The sequence below is a fragment of the Xenopus tropicalis genome, chromosome 6 (assembly GCF_000004195.4).
Source record: "Xenopus tropicalis strain Nigerian chromosome 6, UCB_Xtro_10.0, whole genome shotgun sequence".
NCBI classification, from domain to species: Eukaryota; Metazoa; Chordata; class Amphibia; order Anura; family Pipidae; genus Xenopus; species Xenopus tropicalis.
Genome location: NC_030682.2, coordinates 55,639,703 through 55,660,227, shown reverse-complemented (window position 1 = coordinate 55,660,227; position 20,525 = coordinate 55,639,703). Strand labels below are relative to the sequence as shown.

Below are 20,525 nucleotides of genomic sequence, written 5' to 3'. Positions count from 1 at the left end.
TTTACACAGCTCAGCATTTTTTCCTCCTGTTTGGCTTCTGATCATCTGAACGGGAGAAATATGGGGAGACTTAAGGGCATTATTGAGACAACTGAAGGTATGCCTGCAGCTTGAGATTAACTGTTTATTAGCCTTTCCTTCTCCTTTAATTCAACTTCCCTTCAGAGTGGAAAATGCTTATTTTAACCAATTTCCCCTGGAAAGTGGAACATTGTTATTTATTGTCAGAACACTGATAAGAATTGCTAGTAATTTAAATTGACAGCCTTCTTTTTCTTTCAGGCTAATTTAAGTTTCACGTGTGTTGAATCTCGGTCAGTGCCTGTATTTTTCAATGCTACCAGTTATCTTGAAGTCCGTGGGCGCCCAAATGAAGATTTGCTGTCGGTGAGCTTCCAGTTTCGCACGTGGAATCCAAGTGGCCTCCTTCTATATAACACCTTTAGCGATGAGCTCGGCAATGTAGAAATTGATTTAACAGAAGGCAAAGTTAGCGTGCACATCAACATGACCAAGTCGAAGAAGAACCGCATTGATATCTCCTCAGGTAGGCCATTGTTTATACTGATATTTTATCATTTTCTAGATTAGAATTATTTTATTGAAGGTCAACCAATCTGATTTTAAAAGGTTGTAGTTAAGGAAAATAGCATTCAGTTATTTCTCCATAATGTCTTAGAGCAGATCTTCACCTTAAAATAACCTTTTAGCATGCTGTGATATTATTATTACTGTTTGTCACAGTATAGTATTATTTAACAGTTTTTTCTGCAGTTCTTCCATCTGCAACCAATCAAAAGATGTTTGCTTTTAAAACGCAGAACAGTGAACGCTACCTGCTGATTAGTTGCTAAAGATACATGACCTGTAGTAAATGTTGCCATTTGTATTACATTGCCCCTTTGGTTGTTAGGGTCAGTGGGGCTCATTTATTAACACTGGGCAAGTTTGCTCATGGGCTTTTTCAGCCAGCTGCAGGTTGAGCAATGAATGAAAAAAGGTAATTGGTTGCCATGGGTGCCCAGGTGCAAACTTGCCCAGTGTTTATAAAAAAAAGCCCTGCCGGTGATTTGAAGATAAATAGAAGCAAAAGTGGCTACAAATTATCACAAAATATTTGTGTGATTTTGAATCTAGGTGATTAATCTTAGGGAATATAATGCCAGTTGATTTATATTACTTACTCTGGTTTTATAAAGATACATGATCAGTTTCTAAAGGAATTTATAGTAAATAGTGAATTTTGTGTCAGTATGTTTGTGGCTATAACCACTGTTAAATGAGAAATAAGAAAACTGAGTTGAACTATCACTTACCTGATGTAGACTGTGGTCTAGAGAAAGCAAATAATAATAAAATAAAAATTCAAATATGGCTGTAAATTATAGAATTTCATATTTTAAATCTCAATGCTTCATATCTTGGTTTATCAAGAAAGTACTCAGTCACATAATAGTAACCATCAAGGTATAACGGGCCTTTTATAATATATAATATAACATGGGGTGGTGCAAGTGCAAGAGCACAAAGGGGCTCAAGAGGTTGCTAATTATTGCTTATTTAACAGTATTTACATAGCCTGGGGTTGTAGTTCTCTGAATGGAGCACTGCATGAAAAATCCTGCACTCTGTGCATAGAGCAGTGTCAGGAGATGCAGCTCAGTCCTGTACTTACAGCATGTCTTATGGCAGGAGGTAAGGACACAGCTTGATGTAGGCTGCTCCTTCATCCCCTCCTACCTTGTATCTCAGACTGACATGCAAGGGGGGAGTAAGGGGAGGACACCTTTGTGCCTCTACTTGCCTGCCTCTCACTAATACAGCACTGACTGAATGCAGTCATCGTTTTAGTTGCCAAGGAAGCTACAGGGTTCGGTGCTAAGTCTGGCTATTTGCACAATGCCCTATGCAGTGGACACAGTGCAAAAAAATGGTCAATGTTAAATGATAACTGAGTTAGAGTGTAGTGCAGAGCACCATTTTGTATTATATTCATTTATTGACCACTTACAGTTTGATGGCAGCAATATATGTGAGTACTTGATGAACCAAGTGCTGCCTAACATTCACATTTGTTTAATTATTCAGTGTAATTGATGCTCCAATTAAAAAAATTACATAATCAAGCTGTATAGTCTGAAATGAACTATGGAGATTGAATATTTAATTTATAAAATCAATCTCAATAAGTTTGATTTTGTCATTGTAAAAGGCATGCCTATTAGAGGGTGCAATCACTTTATAGAAAGTGGCTAAAACTATAAATCTACTCTTTATCATCACTATGGCAGTTACAATTTCTTCTCAGCATTTAGGTAAAAATAGTATAGGTGAAAGTAGTACTTAGCACATAAAGTCCATGTTTGCTAGTTCCTGGTCCCTTACCATTGGGTAATCACATTTTGATCAAGGAATATCACATGCTTGTTCCTCCATGTGCCTTTCATGGCAGTTTATCTTTATTACTTGTGGTTTTATTGGAATACTTAGGAGTCCTGTTCATTGATCACATTGAATGGGCCATTGGCACATGCAGTAGGGAGAGCGCTACAGCTCCTCTTCAATTCTGTTTGTTCAAGCCAACAGCCTAAATCTGCTTGAGAGTCCCAATTACACCATATCAAGTTAATATCAAAATCGTTAGGATTCTGGCAGGCTAGCCTATGTATTACTTCTGTTTTTATTACTAAAAATTATTGGGATATTAGCCGGGTGTACACATGATAACCATGTGAAACAAGATGAAAGCTCAATGGTGAGTATTACTGCCTTGCAGTTTTGGGATCATGGTTTAATTTCCTTTCAGGTTAAGTTAATATATTTGTATGGGTTCCCTCGTAAGTCTGAAAATAAAATATACTGATAAGTTAGTGTGTTTATGTCTGTTAAGACAGTTGACCACAGTTGACAAGATAAAATGCCACATGAACTAAATGGGTAACACTGGATCACTTTTTATTCCCAAGAATGGATCATTTGCACCACAGACCTAAAGCACAATAAAGGGTAATGATAGTACAGGTATGGGATCCCTTATCCGGAAACCCATTATCCAGAAAGCTCCGAATTACGGAAAGCCCCTCTCCCATAGACTACATTTTATTAAAATAATTTAGATTTTTAAAACTGATTTCCTTTTTCTCTGTAGTAATGAAACAATACCTTGTAATTGATCCAAACTAAGATATAAATAATCCTCATTGGATGCAAAACAATCCTATTGGGTTTAATTAATGTTAATTTATTGATTTTTTTAGTAGACTTAAGGTATGGAGATCCAAATTACAGAAAGACCCTTGGTCCCGAGCATTCTGGATAATGGGTCCTATACCTGTATTAATAATGATATTGACCTATGTCAAACATACCCTTGATACCCCTTATTGGATTTATTTAGTTAGCCATAAAAACATCTGTTCCTCATGCTTTTGACAATAAATAACAATGGTCCTACAATGGGTAAAAAATGACAGTCATCTATAGACTTTTTCCTTGGAACAACCATATAAGTTTTTATCTACAGATTATTAATTTGCCTTTGCTGCATCACTGTTCTTGTGCTACGACTCAAATGTCAGATTTCAATGTTTTACGAATCTAAAAAGTAATAAAAGTTATGTCAATCTGACTAATTAATATGTACAAAAAATTGTATTATGGCTGTAAAATGCTCTCATTGGATAATTTAAGAAGATAGCTAATTTATATCACATTCCTAAATAAAATGTAATTACCTATTAGTCATCTCTTGCTTTTGATTTGGTGTGTTGTAATGCAAATAAATAACAAACAGCTGAATAGCTAATAAAGCAATGTAAACTCTCGCCCACAGAGAAATCAAGAGACCTGGGTCACAGTTACAGTGAAATATGCAAATATCGAAAATTAACAGTGGCATTTTAATATCTGTTACAGATAAATGACATACCATGGGGTTAATATGTCTTAGTATCAACTGCCTTCCGTTGCCTCATACAGTTTGTAACATTGTAATTCATTTGCTATTGTATTATATCATTTTATATAACATATTTGACTTTATTCCAATCACCATATGTTATTAAAATGCTAAACCCTATATATAAGGTTATACAGGTATCGGACCCCTTATCCGGAAACCCGTTATCCAGAAAGCTCCGAATTACGGAAAGCCTGCCTCCCATAGACTCCATTATAAGCAAATAATTCAGAATTTTAAAACTGATTTCCTTTTTCTATGTAGAAATAAAACCGTACCTTGTAATGGATCCCAATTAAGATATAAATAATCCTTATTGGATGCAAAACAATCCTATTGGGTTTAATTCATGTTTTATTGATTTTTTAGTAGACTTAAGGTTTTGAGATCCAAATTACAGAAAGACCCCTTATCCAGAATACCCTTGGTCCCGAGCATTCTGGATAATGGGTCCTATACCTGTATAAAGATAGATTTCATAGCTAGATATCTTATAAATGCAATTATCCACATCAACAAAATTAAAAGATAACCCACTTACAAATATCATGTAATGTTCTAAAAAGTGTTACACATAGATACATAGTTAAGCTGGTTTACAAAAGTCAACAATTCCAAATGAACCCCAGTGCACACATATACACAAACTCATATCAATCTTCTATTCACTGGCATTTATAAACTATATATACCAATATCTATACTAACTGTAGATATTAGTATCACAATAGCCTTGGATACTATGCTTGTTCAAGAGCTCATCCAGGCCCCTCTTAAAGGCATGAATAGAATCTGTCATCACAACATCACTAGGAAGGGCGTTCTACAACCTCACTGCCCTCGCTGTAAAAAAAACACCTACGCTGCTTCAAATGAAAGTTCTGTTCCTCTATTTGAAATGACATGAAAGGAAATAGATGTAGACTAACTGTAAATCGCCCATTTTGGCAAGGCCTATTATGTAACTTTCAAATTATTTCAAAAATATGCTTAGTGAGTCATAGAACAGTTTCCATTATGCTTTCAGCTTAAAAACATGTTGGTGAATTAAACTCAAAGAACCATAATCAACCTATACACTTGAAAGACTTCCATGAAAAAAGAGTAAGTGCCTACATACAGATGAGTACCACAGAGATCCAGTAAAGAAAAAGTGTGCTACTCCTTCTCTCTTCAAGATCATGCAATTCAAATGTGCTTTAAAAGACCTTTTGGGTTTAACTTACCTATAAATTGAGAGGGCTGTCTAATCATGGTCCACAATAACGGTGTTCTTTTAATGTTTTGCACAAATAGTGTTGGCTATACTTAACTACATCTCAACCCTTTCTATAAATTTACATTAAAGGACATGTCAACCCAAAAAATTATTTTTGCCTAATAAAAGAAAACATAATTCTAAGCAACTTTTCAATATGAATGTATTATTATTATTACTATTATTTTTTACTGCTTTAAAAGTTATTTGTAAATGTAATTGCTATTGAAAGCAGCATCCTGGTTACGAACAATGTTGCAAAGGTCAGTCTCCTTGATCAAGAGCCATGGAATGGCTGGAAACATCACTGTATCTTTGATCTGAGCCATGGAATAATGCAGGCTTTTTTAATTTCTGATGAGGTGCTGTTCTTTGCTGAATTGAATTTGTCCAGTGGATTGTGGCCACAATGGAGCATACTGTACACCAGTATATTTGACAGAAGTTTAGTGCTGACTTGTTGACTTTGTTCTCTAAGGTCCGTCTCCTCCAGCAAGACAGGCCTGTTAATCTGCTGCTTTGTTACATTGTTTTAAAAGTCAGAGCCACCAGGGCAGAGAAAAGAAAATGACAGACAGCCAAAAAAAATTTTTGGATTAACACGCCCTTTAAATTGATTATTTATCTTAGTGGAAAAGCATTGCTGAATTTCCATTATTTTTTTTTTTATTAATATCCCAGGTGAAACATTGTCATCAGTAAAAATAGATGCTCCTTTGGGTTCAGTGAAATCCAGCAGTAAAAACAGAAAGGGCTTTTGCAGTTATATTGTCTCTGATGGCATAGTGTTGTGGGCCTTTAGCTGTTTTTCATGAAATTTTCAGGTTATCTGCAATCTCATATTGAATTCCTTTGCCTTGAGCTTATTTTTCCCCTTAGTTAACATCTCATTGTTAATCCTGAAGCTCAAGGCCCAGTCTTTTAACATGTCCTGTCAACTGCAACTTATTAGATTTTTGAGATATGGGCATCTCTTTGTCACATAAATCTGCATCAGATAAATCTACCTGCTGCCACAAGGCAACTCTCAGCCCTTGGGAATCCTTCGTGAGTCTTATATTGTCATAAGCAAATCAGTTGACTTATAGGAAAACTTGAGTGAAGGCAAAGTCATATGAGAATAAAATGAATGTTTAATGACAGTTCTGAAAAATGTATTGATTTTAAACAGTTTTGGAAACTTTTAAAGCTTTTTTTATATTTTACTTTTTAGTTATTAAGATTCCTATGATACAAAGACGAAAATAACATCTAGTGCTCCTGCAGTATTGAGGTGCAGACTGCCTATCAAATTCTTAATAGACAGCAAACTGTGTGACAGGGAGGTCTTTTTATCAATGTTTGTATTTTTTCTTCGAATAACAATTTTTTTTAAAAAAGTGACTGTTACCATATTTATTAAAAAAAATCACAATAAAATAACACAATCAGATAAAAAAAGAAACCTAGAATACTTTGAATTCCTATGTTTTCTCATATTGGTTAATGGGTGGACAAGTTTAAAAAAAATGTTAAACCAATATTGAAATTGATGATTTTTAGCACAAAAAACTCAAATTGTAGGAACAAAAAAATTCCAAATGTTAATAGATAACCCCTATAGTAATAGTAAGACAGTGTTGCACTTACCCTAACTCAGAACTCTAAAGGCTGAATGCACCTAGGAACAATATTAGGCTACAATTTGAACTAAAGGCAGGGGGTCAAATTATTGAAATGTACTACAGATTTAAAGTAACACCTAATTTGTATGACAATTATTTACAATGGCTAAAGCTGTTTGTTGACAACTATTGCCCTTCTTTGTGTGCAGTTAATGGCTTTTAGTACTTGAAATGGCAATTTTCTATTTAGAATTGCCCAATGGCACATACTACTAAAGGAAGTATATTTTTATGAAAATGGGTAATTTAGAAGAACAATGGTTTTATAAATGAGTGTGTTTATAAAATATATATTTTACAGAGACCAACATTGTTCGGGGGATATCATTTTTCTTTAACTAACTTTTTAATACAATGTAGACAAGAGTAGTTTAAGATAATTTCAAATTGGTATTCATTTTTTGTGATTTTTGAATTGAAAATCTGCAACCTTCTCTCCCCCTCACCAATATGACACGAAGAAAAAACTTTGAGAAATCTCATAAGCTGTTTTATTAAACCTTTAACTATCTGTAATATAGTGGTTGGATGTTTATTTGCATGCAGAGGGACAATAACTTCAAGTATTTTGTACAACCAAAATTATCTAAAGTTGCTAGGTTCAGACTGTCCTATTGCTAAAGGATGCCATAGAAGCACTATACAATTATGGCATGTTCTTTTGCTTGTAGTGCAATTTCCTATACTTAGAGCCCAGGTTGCTGGCATAAGTCAATCCATAAGTGTATCTGCTTTTGAAAGCATATACTTAAGCTGAGCTGCATGGTTTTCTAAAGACTTCATTATGACAGACAGACTTGCGCAAGGACATTTAGATATTGTACTTTAAAATGTGAGTACAAAAGCATTGCATTGTACAGAAAAGATTGTGTAGAGCTTTGTGTGCCTTTGAGAAGAAACAGGAAATTATAAACTGCCAATTTCTCTTTATTATATTGCCAGGTTGAATTCTACCCACTTTTTAAATAGCTTTGATTTCATATGTAAGTTCTGCCGTTGCACAGATGCACAATATAGAGAAGTTTAAACTCTTTTTTTTTCCACTGCTTCTTTGTAAACGCATTGTGCAAAAGGTGGTGGAAAAATAATGATTTATTTAATCACCTTTTAAACTGACAGGGTTAGTGTGTTTACTGTAAAAAGCAGAAACAATACAGTTCTTTGGCATCATGGCAGCTTGAGAAGGGACCTTGGACTTGAATTGGAATTGAATATTTCTGCCAATGCCTTTCTCTTTACTTTCTGTTTTTATTCTATCTTGCACTGCTATAGTCTTAATTGGCACCTCAAGCTTCGAAAAATCAATTTTTAAACATTATTACTAATTTACAAAGACAGTTTCTTTAAACATCAATATCCCAGTGAAAGCTAGCAACACTTTGAAAGTCTGCCCTCTGCCTACAGTCTCATGTGGGCTCTCCCAAGGCCTGCATTTTTTATTACATCCTGTGACCACACCTTCTAATAATTCAGATTTGCCCCCAGTAACATTGCATTATTCTAACTGAAACCGAACAATAAATCAACCTTTTGACCTAATATAATATAATATAAAGCATTGCAACAAGAAAACATTAATATTTATGCTATAAGGGGGCTACTAAAGATATCATTGTTTAAATTTGGAGAAAAAGTTGAAGAAAGTGGAACAGGAGTGCGGAGTGGAAGAGACTCAACGTGGTTTTTTAGAACAAACACAATTGCTTCCCCCCTCAGGCATTCAAGGAGGAAAAGACATCCGACACGGAGGGGCTCGAAGGAGAAGACCACCAAGAAAGTAACTATACCCATATTTAACTTATCTTCACACACTAACGGATGGAGAGAAAACAAGGATCCTTATAAAGTGAATTTATCTCATAGTGAGAAACAGGCATTACATTCTTTACAAAATAATAGTCAGATTATTGTAAGACCAGCCTATGGAGGGTGGAGGAATTGTAATTTTGAACTATGTTGATAATAGAAATGAAATATTATCGCAATTACAAGATACCAACGTGTACCAATGTTTAAAGACACACCACATTTTTTGGATTGCTTCGGGGGGTGAATCTACCCAAGGACGGGGACATCTGCTTAGCGACTGCAGATGTCTCTAGTTTGTACATGAGTATTCCACATCTGGAAGGTTTAAGAGCGTTTGGTGACAGTGTTATTGGTAATGATGCATACAGGGATCCTCCTGCACAATTTATTCTGTCACTACTTGAGTTGTGCCTTAATCTATTTTCACTTTGAACAACAGCTTTATCGCCAGAAGACTGGCACTGCCATGGGTGCTCCGATGGCACCAGCGTATGCTAATCTCTTTATGTACCAGTATGAGACACAGAACATATTACAAAATTATGGCGATACATTATTATGCTATAAAAGGTTTATTGATGATGTTTTTATCATTTGGAGGGGAGATCAGGCTTCATTTTTTGAGATGATAGATAAACTGAAGGCTTTGCCTACGCCCATATGGTTTTCGGCTTGCTGTGACCAATATAAAATCCAGTTTTTGGATATTGCGGTATGACGTGAACAGGGGGCTTTACACTACTGAATTTTCCGAAAGTCCACAGATACTCTGTGGCAAAGGTCAAGTTGTCACCCATTTATGTTAAAAAGAGCCCTGCCGATTTGTCAGTTCTATAGAGTGTTATGTAACAATTCTAGTGGTGATAAGTGTGAGGAACAGATTTATCAGATGTGGGAGAGATTTAGGGAACTGGGATATAAAGATAAAGTGCTACAAAAAGCCCTTGAAGAAAATTGGCCTATTGTTAAGGGAGACCGTGATCTTGCGAAACTCTGTCCTGAACCCCCAATTATGGCTTATACAAGGGGCCAAAATGTATGTGATTTATTGGTGGTAATGGATCCGATTAAGAGTTATCAGAGACAAGGGCCCATGTGGCTTAAAACAAATAAATCGGGCTGTTATAGATGCCTGAATCGTGTAGATACATGGCCCCGGGTGAGTACTTTTGTCACCCACAGACAGGACAAAAAATTCATGTAAGTTATATGGTAACCTGTCCATGTGGATTATCCTATATCGGGAAAACTGACCTAACTCTTCGCATCCGGATGGATGGACATAGGTTTGCTATTAGCACGGCCTTCCGTGATCAAAAAACAGTTAAACCGGTGGCAAAACATTTTTTGGAAATGGGGCATAGATTGGCAACATTTAGATTTATGGGAATAGATCATGTTCCAGCCCCTAGACGTGGGGGGGGGGGGGGTAGAGCCCGGATTTTGCTACAGCAAGAGACATACAGTACTGGATTAAAAAACTGGGGACCTTGGCCCCTAAGGGGCTTAATGAACAATGCCAGTTTAACTGTTTTTTGAATACACAGTGAAAGGAGTGTAAAATAATGTTTATTGCTTAACATGTGCTCTTGTGATTTTTTTTGCCCCTTTAAATTAAGGGGGAGGTGAAGGGGTGAGATGTTGGGACACGCCTACGGGTATGGGTGTATTTATAATGATGTTTTACTGTGGCAATTTGTATCTTGAGAAAGGCTCTAGGCCAGAGCCGAAACATTGATCGGATGGAAATGTGAATTTTTATGAAAAGTCCCTGTAATGCACTTATTACTAAGTGGAGACGAATTTGGAGTGCAGATCGCAATGTGGATAATGCACTTATTACTAAGTGCAGACAGATTTGGAGTGCAGATCGCAATGTGGATGTATATATATATATATATATATATATATATATAGTTGCAATTACTGTAGATGGGTGAGGAGTGTGGTGGATGTTGCTGTTTCTTTTCTTCAGTACTGATTCTGATTATTTATAACATATCACTATATTTAATCTATACAGAATGGAAATTCTGCTACAATTTGCTGGTGGGGTCTCTACCCCTAATGTTTCCCTATCCACAATATTTTGTCAGTAATGGCATGAGGAGCAGTTCAACAGATAAAGCTTAAGAAACTTAAAATTACCATCTCCCATAGAGGCCATTTTAAGCAAATAATCTTTTGTAACTGACTCCCCTTTTCTTTGTAGTAATAAAACCTTGTACTTGAAGGTAAGTCGCATAAATCCATAACAGTTTATTGTTTAAATGTATTTTAGTAGACTTGTGATTTGAAAGTTCCAAATTAAAATAAAAATTTATATGGAAAACCCCAGATCCCAAGCATTCTAGATAATAGATCCCATACCTGTAGTAGTTGTTTCCGTAATGCTAAAGCTCTCCAGAATCCTGTAACTCATGCCTAGGCTGTTGTGAGAAACAGTAAGAAAATGGGTACCGAAGTAAATCAAAACAAAGAGATAATTAGATAAACTTTTAATCACTTCAGGTACTTCTAATTCCTTTAAGGGGACCTGTCACCCTAAGAAATAACTCCAAATTATTTTCTATATTGTTAGTTGAGCAAAATAAACTTTACTTACCCTATATAAATAATAAAAATCTTGTTCTTTCTGTCTTGGAATTATTCAATCAAAGCAAGCAGGAAGGCACCATTTTGTGGACACTGTTATGAAATGGCAGGCTTTGTATCATGCCAAAATCTTGTTTATGTGCCAGAATGGGGGACCAGATACCCATACCCATGTACTGGCTACACAATTAGATGAGGAGGAGGGAGGGGGAAAGTGAGGAGTGCAGTGACATCAAGGTAGTGCTGAACGGAAAGCTAAAGTTATTGTCTGCCCCACCTGTATGCCTAAGGCATAGAGGCTTGGCAAGCAATATATGATTGACAGCTGGGATTTTTAAATGCCTTTATAATGGGTATGGATGTTTTAATATAAAAATGAATTTGGATTTCATGTTTAATTTGAAAAGGGCTTTTATTATACAGCTTTTTATGTCTGCATGACAGGTCCACTTTAAAAATGTAATAGAATAATTAAACAACTTTACCTTACTTAAAAATAAAAAAAGAAATGCTGGCTACTCCTACAGTAAGCACCTTCATATACTGGTGATATGATCAGAAGATTTTAAGTCATTTTGCATCTCTAATCATGTCCTTGTTGAGTAGACAGTATAAACTACATACTGTATATATACTGCAGATGCACAAATAACTACAGGAATAAGATCTATCATCCAGAATGCTTGAGACCTGTTTAAAATCATTTAAACATTAAATTAGAATTAGAACATAAAAATTAGAATTACTGGAATACTGGAAAATGGAATTTATGGGAGACATCTTTCCTGTCCCTCTAGTTAAGGGATCCCATACCTGTACTAATATGAAAACAGATAAACAATAATAAGTAAGGAAAGTAGTTGTCAGTAGGGGCGCTCCACTGTATACTACAGTTGAAGTTGTCCTGTGGCTGTCAAAGCAATTGCCGTCAAGCATTATCTCCCATTAGTGAACAAAGCAGGATATAGACAAAAATGCCTTGGTATTTGCCCAGCAATTACAGAATATCAAATCTTGCCTGTATGATACCCCACTACATGTATCTGGTGATAATCACTGGTCTGGCCTCCAAAACAAATGGTGTTTTGGGAGTTATAATTCATGTCTTGTTGCCCATTTCTTACTGATGGCTAAGTGATGCGTTTAATGATTTTAGATGCGTTTAATGATTATAAACACTATAACAAGTGTTGTAAAACAGCAATCCGGAAGGCAAAGATAGAAAATGAGGAGCGCATCGCGGCCGAGGCCAAGACTAACCCCAAAAAGTTTTTTAAGTATATTAATAGTAAAAAGATGCGGGTTGAGGGTGTGGCCCCATTGAGTTATAGTAACAATATGGTTACAGCGGATACAGAAAAGGCAGATGTGCTTAACCAGTTCTTTTCTTCTGTGTATGCAGTAGAGGAGCCAGTGAGCCAAGTCCCACCCAATAGCTGCACTGTTGCCTCAGCTCCAACTACACAGTGGTTGGCACAGGATATGGTGCTTAAAGGGTTACACGCGATAAATGTAAACAAGGCACCTGGGCCAGATGGAATACACCCTTGGGTACTGAGAGAGCTAGGGGCAGAATTGCAGTGGCCCTTGTTTCTGATATTCTCAGACTCTCTTTCATCAGGTATGGTACCTAGGGATTGGAAGAAGGCGAATGTCATTCCCATATTTAAAAAGGGAGTAAGATCTCAGCCTGGCAATTATAGGCCTGTAAGTTTGACATCCGTGGTGGGCAAGTTATTTGAAGGCTTGTTAAGAATTCACATTCAAAATTATGTAGTGGAGAATGCCATTATGAGCAGTAATCAGCAAGGCTTTATGAAGGACAGGTCATGTCAGACCAATTTAATTGCTTTTTATGATGTGGTAAGTAAGAAGCTGGACAGTGGGGATGCAGTAGATATAATCTATTTGGATTTTGCCAAAGCATTTGATACCATTCCCCACAAACGACTGCTTTCTAAGCTAAGGTCTATTGGTCTTAGTGAAGTCGTTTGCACATGGATAGAAAACTGGCTACAGGATCGGGTACAGAGGGTGGTTGTTAATGGTACATTCTCTACTTGGAATAAGGTTCTCAGTGGGGTCCCTCAGGGTTCTGTACTGGGTCCACTTTTGTTTAATTTGTTCATAAATGACTTAGGGGAGGGTATTATGAGTAATGTATCAGTGTTTGCACATGACACAAAACTCTGCAGACCAGTCAATTCTATCCAGGATGTGACATCCCTGCAGCAGGATCTTGACCAACTGGCAATCTGGGCAGCTAAGTGGCAGATGAGATTTAATGTGGATAAATGTAAGGTCATGCACCTGGGATGCAAAAATATGCAAGCCCCGTATACCCTTAATGGGACTGCACTAGGCAAATCCATAATGGAGAAGGACCTTGGAGTCCTTGTAGATAATAAACTTGGCTGTAGCAAGCAATGCCAGGCAGCAGCTGCAAGGGCAAACAAGGTTTTGAGCTGTATTAAAAGGGGTATAGATTCACGGGAGGAGGGGGTTATTCTTCCCCTTTACAGAGCGCTGGTAAGGCCCCATCTAGAATATGCTGTTCAGTTTTGGTCTCCAGTGCTCAAACGGGACATTATTGAGCTAGAGAGGGTCCAGAGAAGGGCAACTATGCTGGTAAAGGGTATGGAAAGTCTCAGTTATGAAGAAAGACTGGCCAAGTTGGGTCTGTTTACACTGGAGAAGAGGCGCTTAAAGGAAAAATAAAGTCAAAGTCACTTGGGGGTGCCAAAATGTTAGGCACCCCCAAGTGACTTTGACCGCCTACCTTTTACCCCGGGCTGGTGCCCCTGTGAGGAAGGAACAGCACCAGCCCGGGGTAGCTGCCGGCGCTTCCTTTTCCTGATTCGCTGCGCGCGCATGCGCAGTAGAGTGAAAAGCCGAACTTTAAATGTTAAAGTCGGCTTTTCACTCTACTGCGCATGCGCCCACCGCTGGCACTCAGGAAAAGGAAGCGAGGAAGACGGAAGCGCTGCGCTCCAGGTGCCCCGGGCTGGTGCTGTTTTCTCCTAACAGGGGCACCAGCCCGGGGTACGAGGTAAGCGGTTAAAGTCACTTGGGGGTGCCTAACATTTTGGCACCCCCAAGTGACTTTGACTTTCGTTTCCCTTTAAGAGGTGACATGATAACTATGTATAAATATATAAAGGGATCATATAATAACCTTTCTAATGTTTTATTTACCAGTAGGTCCTTCCAATGGACACGAGGGCACCCACTTCGTTTAGAAGAAGGGAGGTTCCATTTAAACATTCGGAAAGGATTTTTTACAGTGAGAGCTGTGAAGTTCTGGAATTCCCTTCCCGAATCAGTCGTGGTGGCTGATACATTATATAACTTTAAGAAGGGGCTGGATGGATTCTTAGCAAGTGAGGGAATACAGGGGTAGGGGAGATAGCTCTCAGTACAAGTGAGGGAATACAGGGTTATGGGAGATAGCTCTTAGTACTAGTTGATCCAGGGACTGGTCCGATTGCCATCTTGGAGTCAGGAAGGAATTTTTTCCCCTCTGCTTCAAATTAGAGAGGCTTCAGATGGGTTTTTTTGCCTTCCTCTGGATCAACTAGTAGTTAGGCAGGTTATATATAGGCATTATGGTTGAACTTGATGGACGTATGCCTTTTTTCAACCCAACTTACTATGTTACTATGTTACTATGTACTATGTTACTATGTATGATGCTGAAAGTTGTGGTCAGTTTTGGAGGTACTCTGACTGTCCCTGCCTAGTATAAACTCTGAAGCATGGACTTTACTGTACAGTACTCCGTACTTTATATTCTGCTGATTGCCTTTCACAGTTAAAATAGCATGCACTTTTTTTGTATTTTGCCTGAAGGCAATAAATCTTTTCTGGATCTGAAAGATTGTATTCAGGATTGTTAGTGTGGTACAGGATTTAATAAGAGATTTTTGTAGCCTAACATATATATAACAATAAATTATGATATATATTATATAGCCAATTTGTGATATATTATGCAATATAGTGCTGTGTTGTATTTCCTGGAGATAAATTACCAGGGTCACATCTGTATTTATTTATTTTCATTTGTCTTCTATATTAATATTCAGCCAGCTGATGGGATGGCAGAAATGAGAGCAGCACTGAATATCTGTATTGAGAAATGCAGAGGAAAAGTAACACAGGGCTTAATCTTGTCTGCCTTGTAAATGTGCAGACATATACATTATGCAAAGCTCATTCATTGACAGAAACTGAATTTTAACAAAGAGACTTGTTTAGGATCATGCTGTGACTTGCCATCATTTTCCATGCTTTTACAGGGAAAAAAAGTTTCTTCTTCTAAGTTCAAGTTATGTTATACAAATATAGATTTTAAAAGGGCATTGTTGGAAAAGGTGGCATACAATGACAGATTTTGACATTTGTCATTGGAGACCTCCAACAAAAAATATGTTAAAATTACTATGTTTAATAAATGGAAAGACTGGTATTTCATCTATGAATTTTTTTTCCTGACAGCATACTTTCGAAACAGGGTTCATTCAGCACAAAAAAAAAAAAAAATACAAAATAGGAACAAATTACTGTTCTTGCCCACAGTGTACTTCCCCTCTCCACTTAACTTGCATCTTTGAAATGACAGAATGGAGTTGCATCTTTCTCTGTATGGCCTGTCAGCGTACCACACAAGAGGGGGTGCATATTGTCAAACCTGGTCATCCCAGTTCACATTCCTTCCTTAAATGTCATGTATAGGGTAGACATTATGGGGTCCATTCATTAAAGTCAGAATGAGTACAATGAGAAGAATTCATATTTTTTTGTAACTTTTAGAACTTTGCGTAATTTTCACAATATTTTTGTTATATTATGCAAATTTTTAGTCACAACGACTACGAAAGTTTCGGAATTCATTCAAGCTTCAGTATCGTGCCATTAAGTCCTATGAAAGTCTTCCAAAATCATGCATTGAAGGTTCAAAGTCAGAAAAGTTTTTGCACCGTTTCCGATCATTCAGATATGAAAATTTCATAACTTTCGGATCGCACCATATTATTTTCGTACGGCCACGTCATGAATTTTCGCGCAATTAAAGCACATCAGAAATTATTGTGGTTAGTCGAATTTTTTCCAATCGTGCTTTTAATTGAAGAAAATTCGTACTTTGATAAATGTGCCGCTAAGTAGAGGGCTACTTTGCACCTTTGAGCAATGTGCTTTTTGCTCCAGATTTTTAGTCATGTGCAGGAGCAGAGTGCAGTCTGTTGGAAGGTGTTAGAGGTCTAGCGCATGCACCCTTGCCCCTAAAATGCTCAGGACCAGGAAGTTTTCTTATAATTTAAAGTGTGGTAACTGAATGCCATTAAAAGGCGTTTAAACATTATAAAACAAAGAAAGCTAAAAATATTGGGGGTGCAAGTATGTTAATAATTCCCCCAGCAATCTAAAATGTGAACCTTTTGCCTTCAACCTCTCTAGTAAATAATGAACTGGTATTGAGTACATGACTTGCGAGTAGGTCTCCATGTTGTTTCATCAACCAGGTAGTCCTTGTGTTTGTTTGGGGTGGGTGCATATGCAGAACACTAGCACTTGCTAAAATTGCTGTCATACTCACACACCCAAGGGCTACCAGTTACATGAAAACACATAGCTACCCCCCTATGATTTCCATGTTTCCTATTTCCTGCCTTTAAGTGATGTGCAGGTTGGCTCCCAAACCACAGGACCTATAGGTTTACCCTTGAAATTTGAACTTCAGAATTTCGAATTCAGGGGCAGCAAAAACAGCAAAATTTACTTTTTTTGAGTGCAATTCAATGCAAACAAATTAAATAAACTCAAAAACTTGTTTTTTTAATGTCTTATTTAAGTATCCCACACTAATTAAATTTCCTAGCACGATGTAGGTATTGGAACATAATTCCTTATAACTATCAGAAATTGAGTTAGAGCCTAAAATTTCAACTATAATTTCAGGTTCTATGGTTGGATTTTCAGGGTCATATACAGCAGTCACCTTTATCAGTTTCTGCTTGGCTTCGTGAAGCTTCAGACTGGCGCTGTTTCCTCTGCTAATTGGAAATATATGATACCATGTCAGCAATAAAATAGATTCATGGTTAAAAATTAAAAGAAATGTTATAAAAAGCTATGTTATTAATGGATAGCTAGAAAATTTAAATTTTGCAAGCTTTCAGGGCAAGGCGGTCTCTTCAACAGGCAATTGGTTTCTGCATGTAAGGAAAAGATTAAACTAATGTATTCAAGCAGGAATACATTAAATGTTTGCAAATTATGGGGTTAGTAAAGGACTGGGTTTTAAAGGCAAAAGGAGGCAGTGGCACATTCTAGTATATTTACTTATAAAAAATAATTATTTGAATTTTTATATACTTCGTGTCTTAAATGTCATTATTTCAATTGTTCCAAGAAATTCTAGGTTACTAGAAATTACATTCCAGCATCCTGGTTAGAAACATAAATCAACATTCAGGGGGAGGCAAACTATATAATTTCCTCTTTTAAAATCCATTTAGTTTGTGAACAGGTCTAATTTTAATGCAGTACATTTTCACATAACAAAAGAAATCCAACTTTATTTAAAAGCATGCACAGTTTAAAAGACAATGTTGAAGCTTTTCTTGTCACTCCCATACTTGTGAATATTTCTTCTGAGGTCTCCTATGATGTTGGGATGTCGACTGGAGAAACATTACAACCAGTATTACAGATTTCTGCCTGTTCTGCCTTTCTGTAAATCTCTTGCCCACTTACCCCGGACCTATAATCCAGGTGAGGAAAGGGTTATATTGTAGTAAGGTTAAATTGCATAAAATAGGGATGGGTGAGCTAATGGGAAGTTAAAATCAGAAAGAGCATTTATCGTGGAGAAGAAAATAGTTACACCCCCCACCCTTTTTTCCTTTTTAGTGGCTGAGGTTACTGGCAAAGTTTCTATTTACCCAATGGGAAGCTAGGGAACTAGCTACTGGTTACTTTCAGAGCTTAGCATGCAGGTCCCTGCCGATAGAAATAGTGGAATGCCTGTATGGTCTTTCTGTTACCAGGTATTTGGATAACCCCCGATTTTGTTGCATGTTGAATAAGGCTGTCTCCATGAAGTCAGCAAGGAAGTGGTCAGCAGCATCCCCTGATGATAGAAATCCTAAATGTGTAAAGGCCTTGCTAAAGGCCCATTTTTTTCTTTGCTAAACAAATGATAATGGCATTTATGGAATCATGTCCTTTAGATGCAGAGCAGATAAGATCATTTTACTAAAAGTTTTATTTATTATAACTCGGGCAGGAAAAAAAACGTGAGTGACTTGAATGTTTTAATAAACTGAGAAAATTATTACATGAATAAATTGATTAAAAAATACAACCTTGGGATTTAATAAATCCCAACAAGGTTTCAGAAAATATGTGCACTTTTTTATTTAGCCTCTGTAGTAGTTCTCTATAAAAATATATTGCATGAACAAACTCATATGTAAAACCCTGCTTTATCTAAATAAACCATTTTCATAAAAATATACTTTTTTAGTAGTATGTTCTATTGGGTACACACAAACAAGCCAAGACACACATACATGCTAGGCCACATCAGCCAATTAATGGACAGAGTTCTGTCTTTTGCTTCTACACTTCTTCCTGTTACAGTTAGAGCTGCATTATTTCTGGTCATGTGCATACCTCCCAACATTTTGTTGTGCAATCAATGAGTCTAAAACCTTACTTATACGGGACACACTTTTAATATTCCGCAGTATTTTAATTGTTTATCGAAGGGCGTCATATATCTTGCCACCTGTTTTTGTGGGGCTCAGTATGTGGACAAAACAATCCGGAAAGCCGGGACTAGATCTCTGTAGCATTTGTCAGCTTTGGAGAGAAAGGATTCCAAGTTGGCGGTAGCTAAGCATGTGATGGAGAAACATGATAGTAGTGGCCGAGTGACATTCCAGATTATTGATAAGCATAAGGCTAATGTCAGGAGAGGTGATATGGATGAAAGGCTGCTGGAGAGGTAAGTTTATTGGAGCTATCTGTTAAAAACTACTGAGCAATATGGGGGCCTTAACAGAGAGTGGGAGCTATCATGTTACTGTTAACAACAATGAAGAAATATATTTGTGATTTTTATTGTGGATATTAATTCTATAGGCTGTACCAGTTACATGTGAATTATTCTCCGATAGGTATACGGGTAGTTATTCATATTTCGGGTACCACTGTATGAGTGTTACATTGTAACCTTGGAATTATTTTGATCAGCATGTTACATAATACATTATATTGAACAGCTTTGTATTGTCTCATTTTTAGTCTTTACAGTGGATATATTCTTCATGACTTAACTATTGTTATGGCTAAGGGGGGTGTATGCATTGATATGGGGTTTCCCCTTTGTTATTTTCTTGTTTTTTTCTTTCACTTGTGGGGTTAATGGTTGATTATCAGTTGGTTAAGTGGATGTGGACTGTTGTGCCTATTTAAACTTTTGAGGTATGGGTCACTGATTCAGCTTCTGAGGAAGTGGCATGTAGCCATGAAACGCGTTAAGCTGTATGGTGAGGACGTTTTTCTATGTTTTTAATAATGGAAATAAACACATGTTTTTACTAAGAAGCATTCCAGTGCCCCGCTTTTTACTTACAATTTTTGTTGACACATTGGCCCTATCGGGGGCGGCCAGAAGCGTGGCAGCACGGCTGAGCTTCACAGTTTGCTATCTTGGTGAGTGCTCCCCTCTTGTCTTATTTCCCCCAACATTTTGAAAATGGAAAAAGGGACAAAAGGAAATAGCGTGTAGTGTGGCGAATTTCTTTTGACCACGCCCAATTTTTGCAACGACACCCTCTAAATACCCCTCCCATTTTGACTAAATTTAGCAGGTTATTTAAAGTTTGAACACAATCTGGGGGTTTTGGATCTTGGTTTCTGTTTTATTACAGTTTAGTTAAAAAAGCTGAAATTGCCCTTGAAGCTGCAAGTCTCAGGTTGATGCCACACGTGGCGTTTTTACACTGCATTTTTTCTCAGCCTAAAAACGCCGCACAAGCCACACAGCCCCTGACTATGGCGTTTTTCAGCCTAGTACTGGTGACGTAGCAAATCCCGTTTCCATGGTGCTAATAGTGCAAAATAGTAAAAAAACGCTGCGTATTTCAGATAGGTCTGGCAGCTGCCTTTGTGTATACATAGGAATAGGTTGTTGTGCAAATACTGGCGTATTTCAGCCAATGCTTGAAAAATC

General features: G+C 37.1%; 1 protein-coding gene across 2 annotated transcripts in view; it reads left to right on the top strand.

Moving 5' to 3' along the window:
* Nucleotides 1–20,525, top strand: part of cntnap2 (contactin associated protein 2) — an 892,460-nt gene that overhangs the window by 480,113 nt on the left and 391,822 nt on the right. For both annotated transcript variants that reach the window (XM_031903464.1, NM_001079264.1), the window contains 1 exon segment: nucleotides 283–547. In XM_031903464.1, the coding sequence (XP_031759324.1) occupies nucleotides 283–547 (265 nt within the window).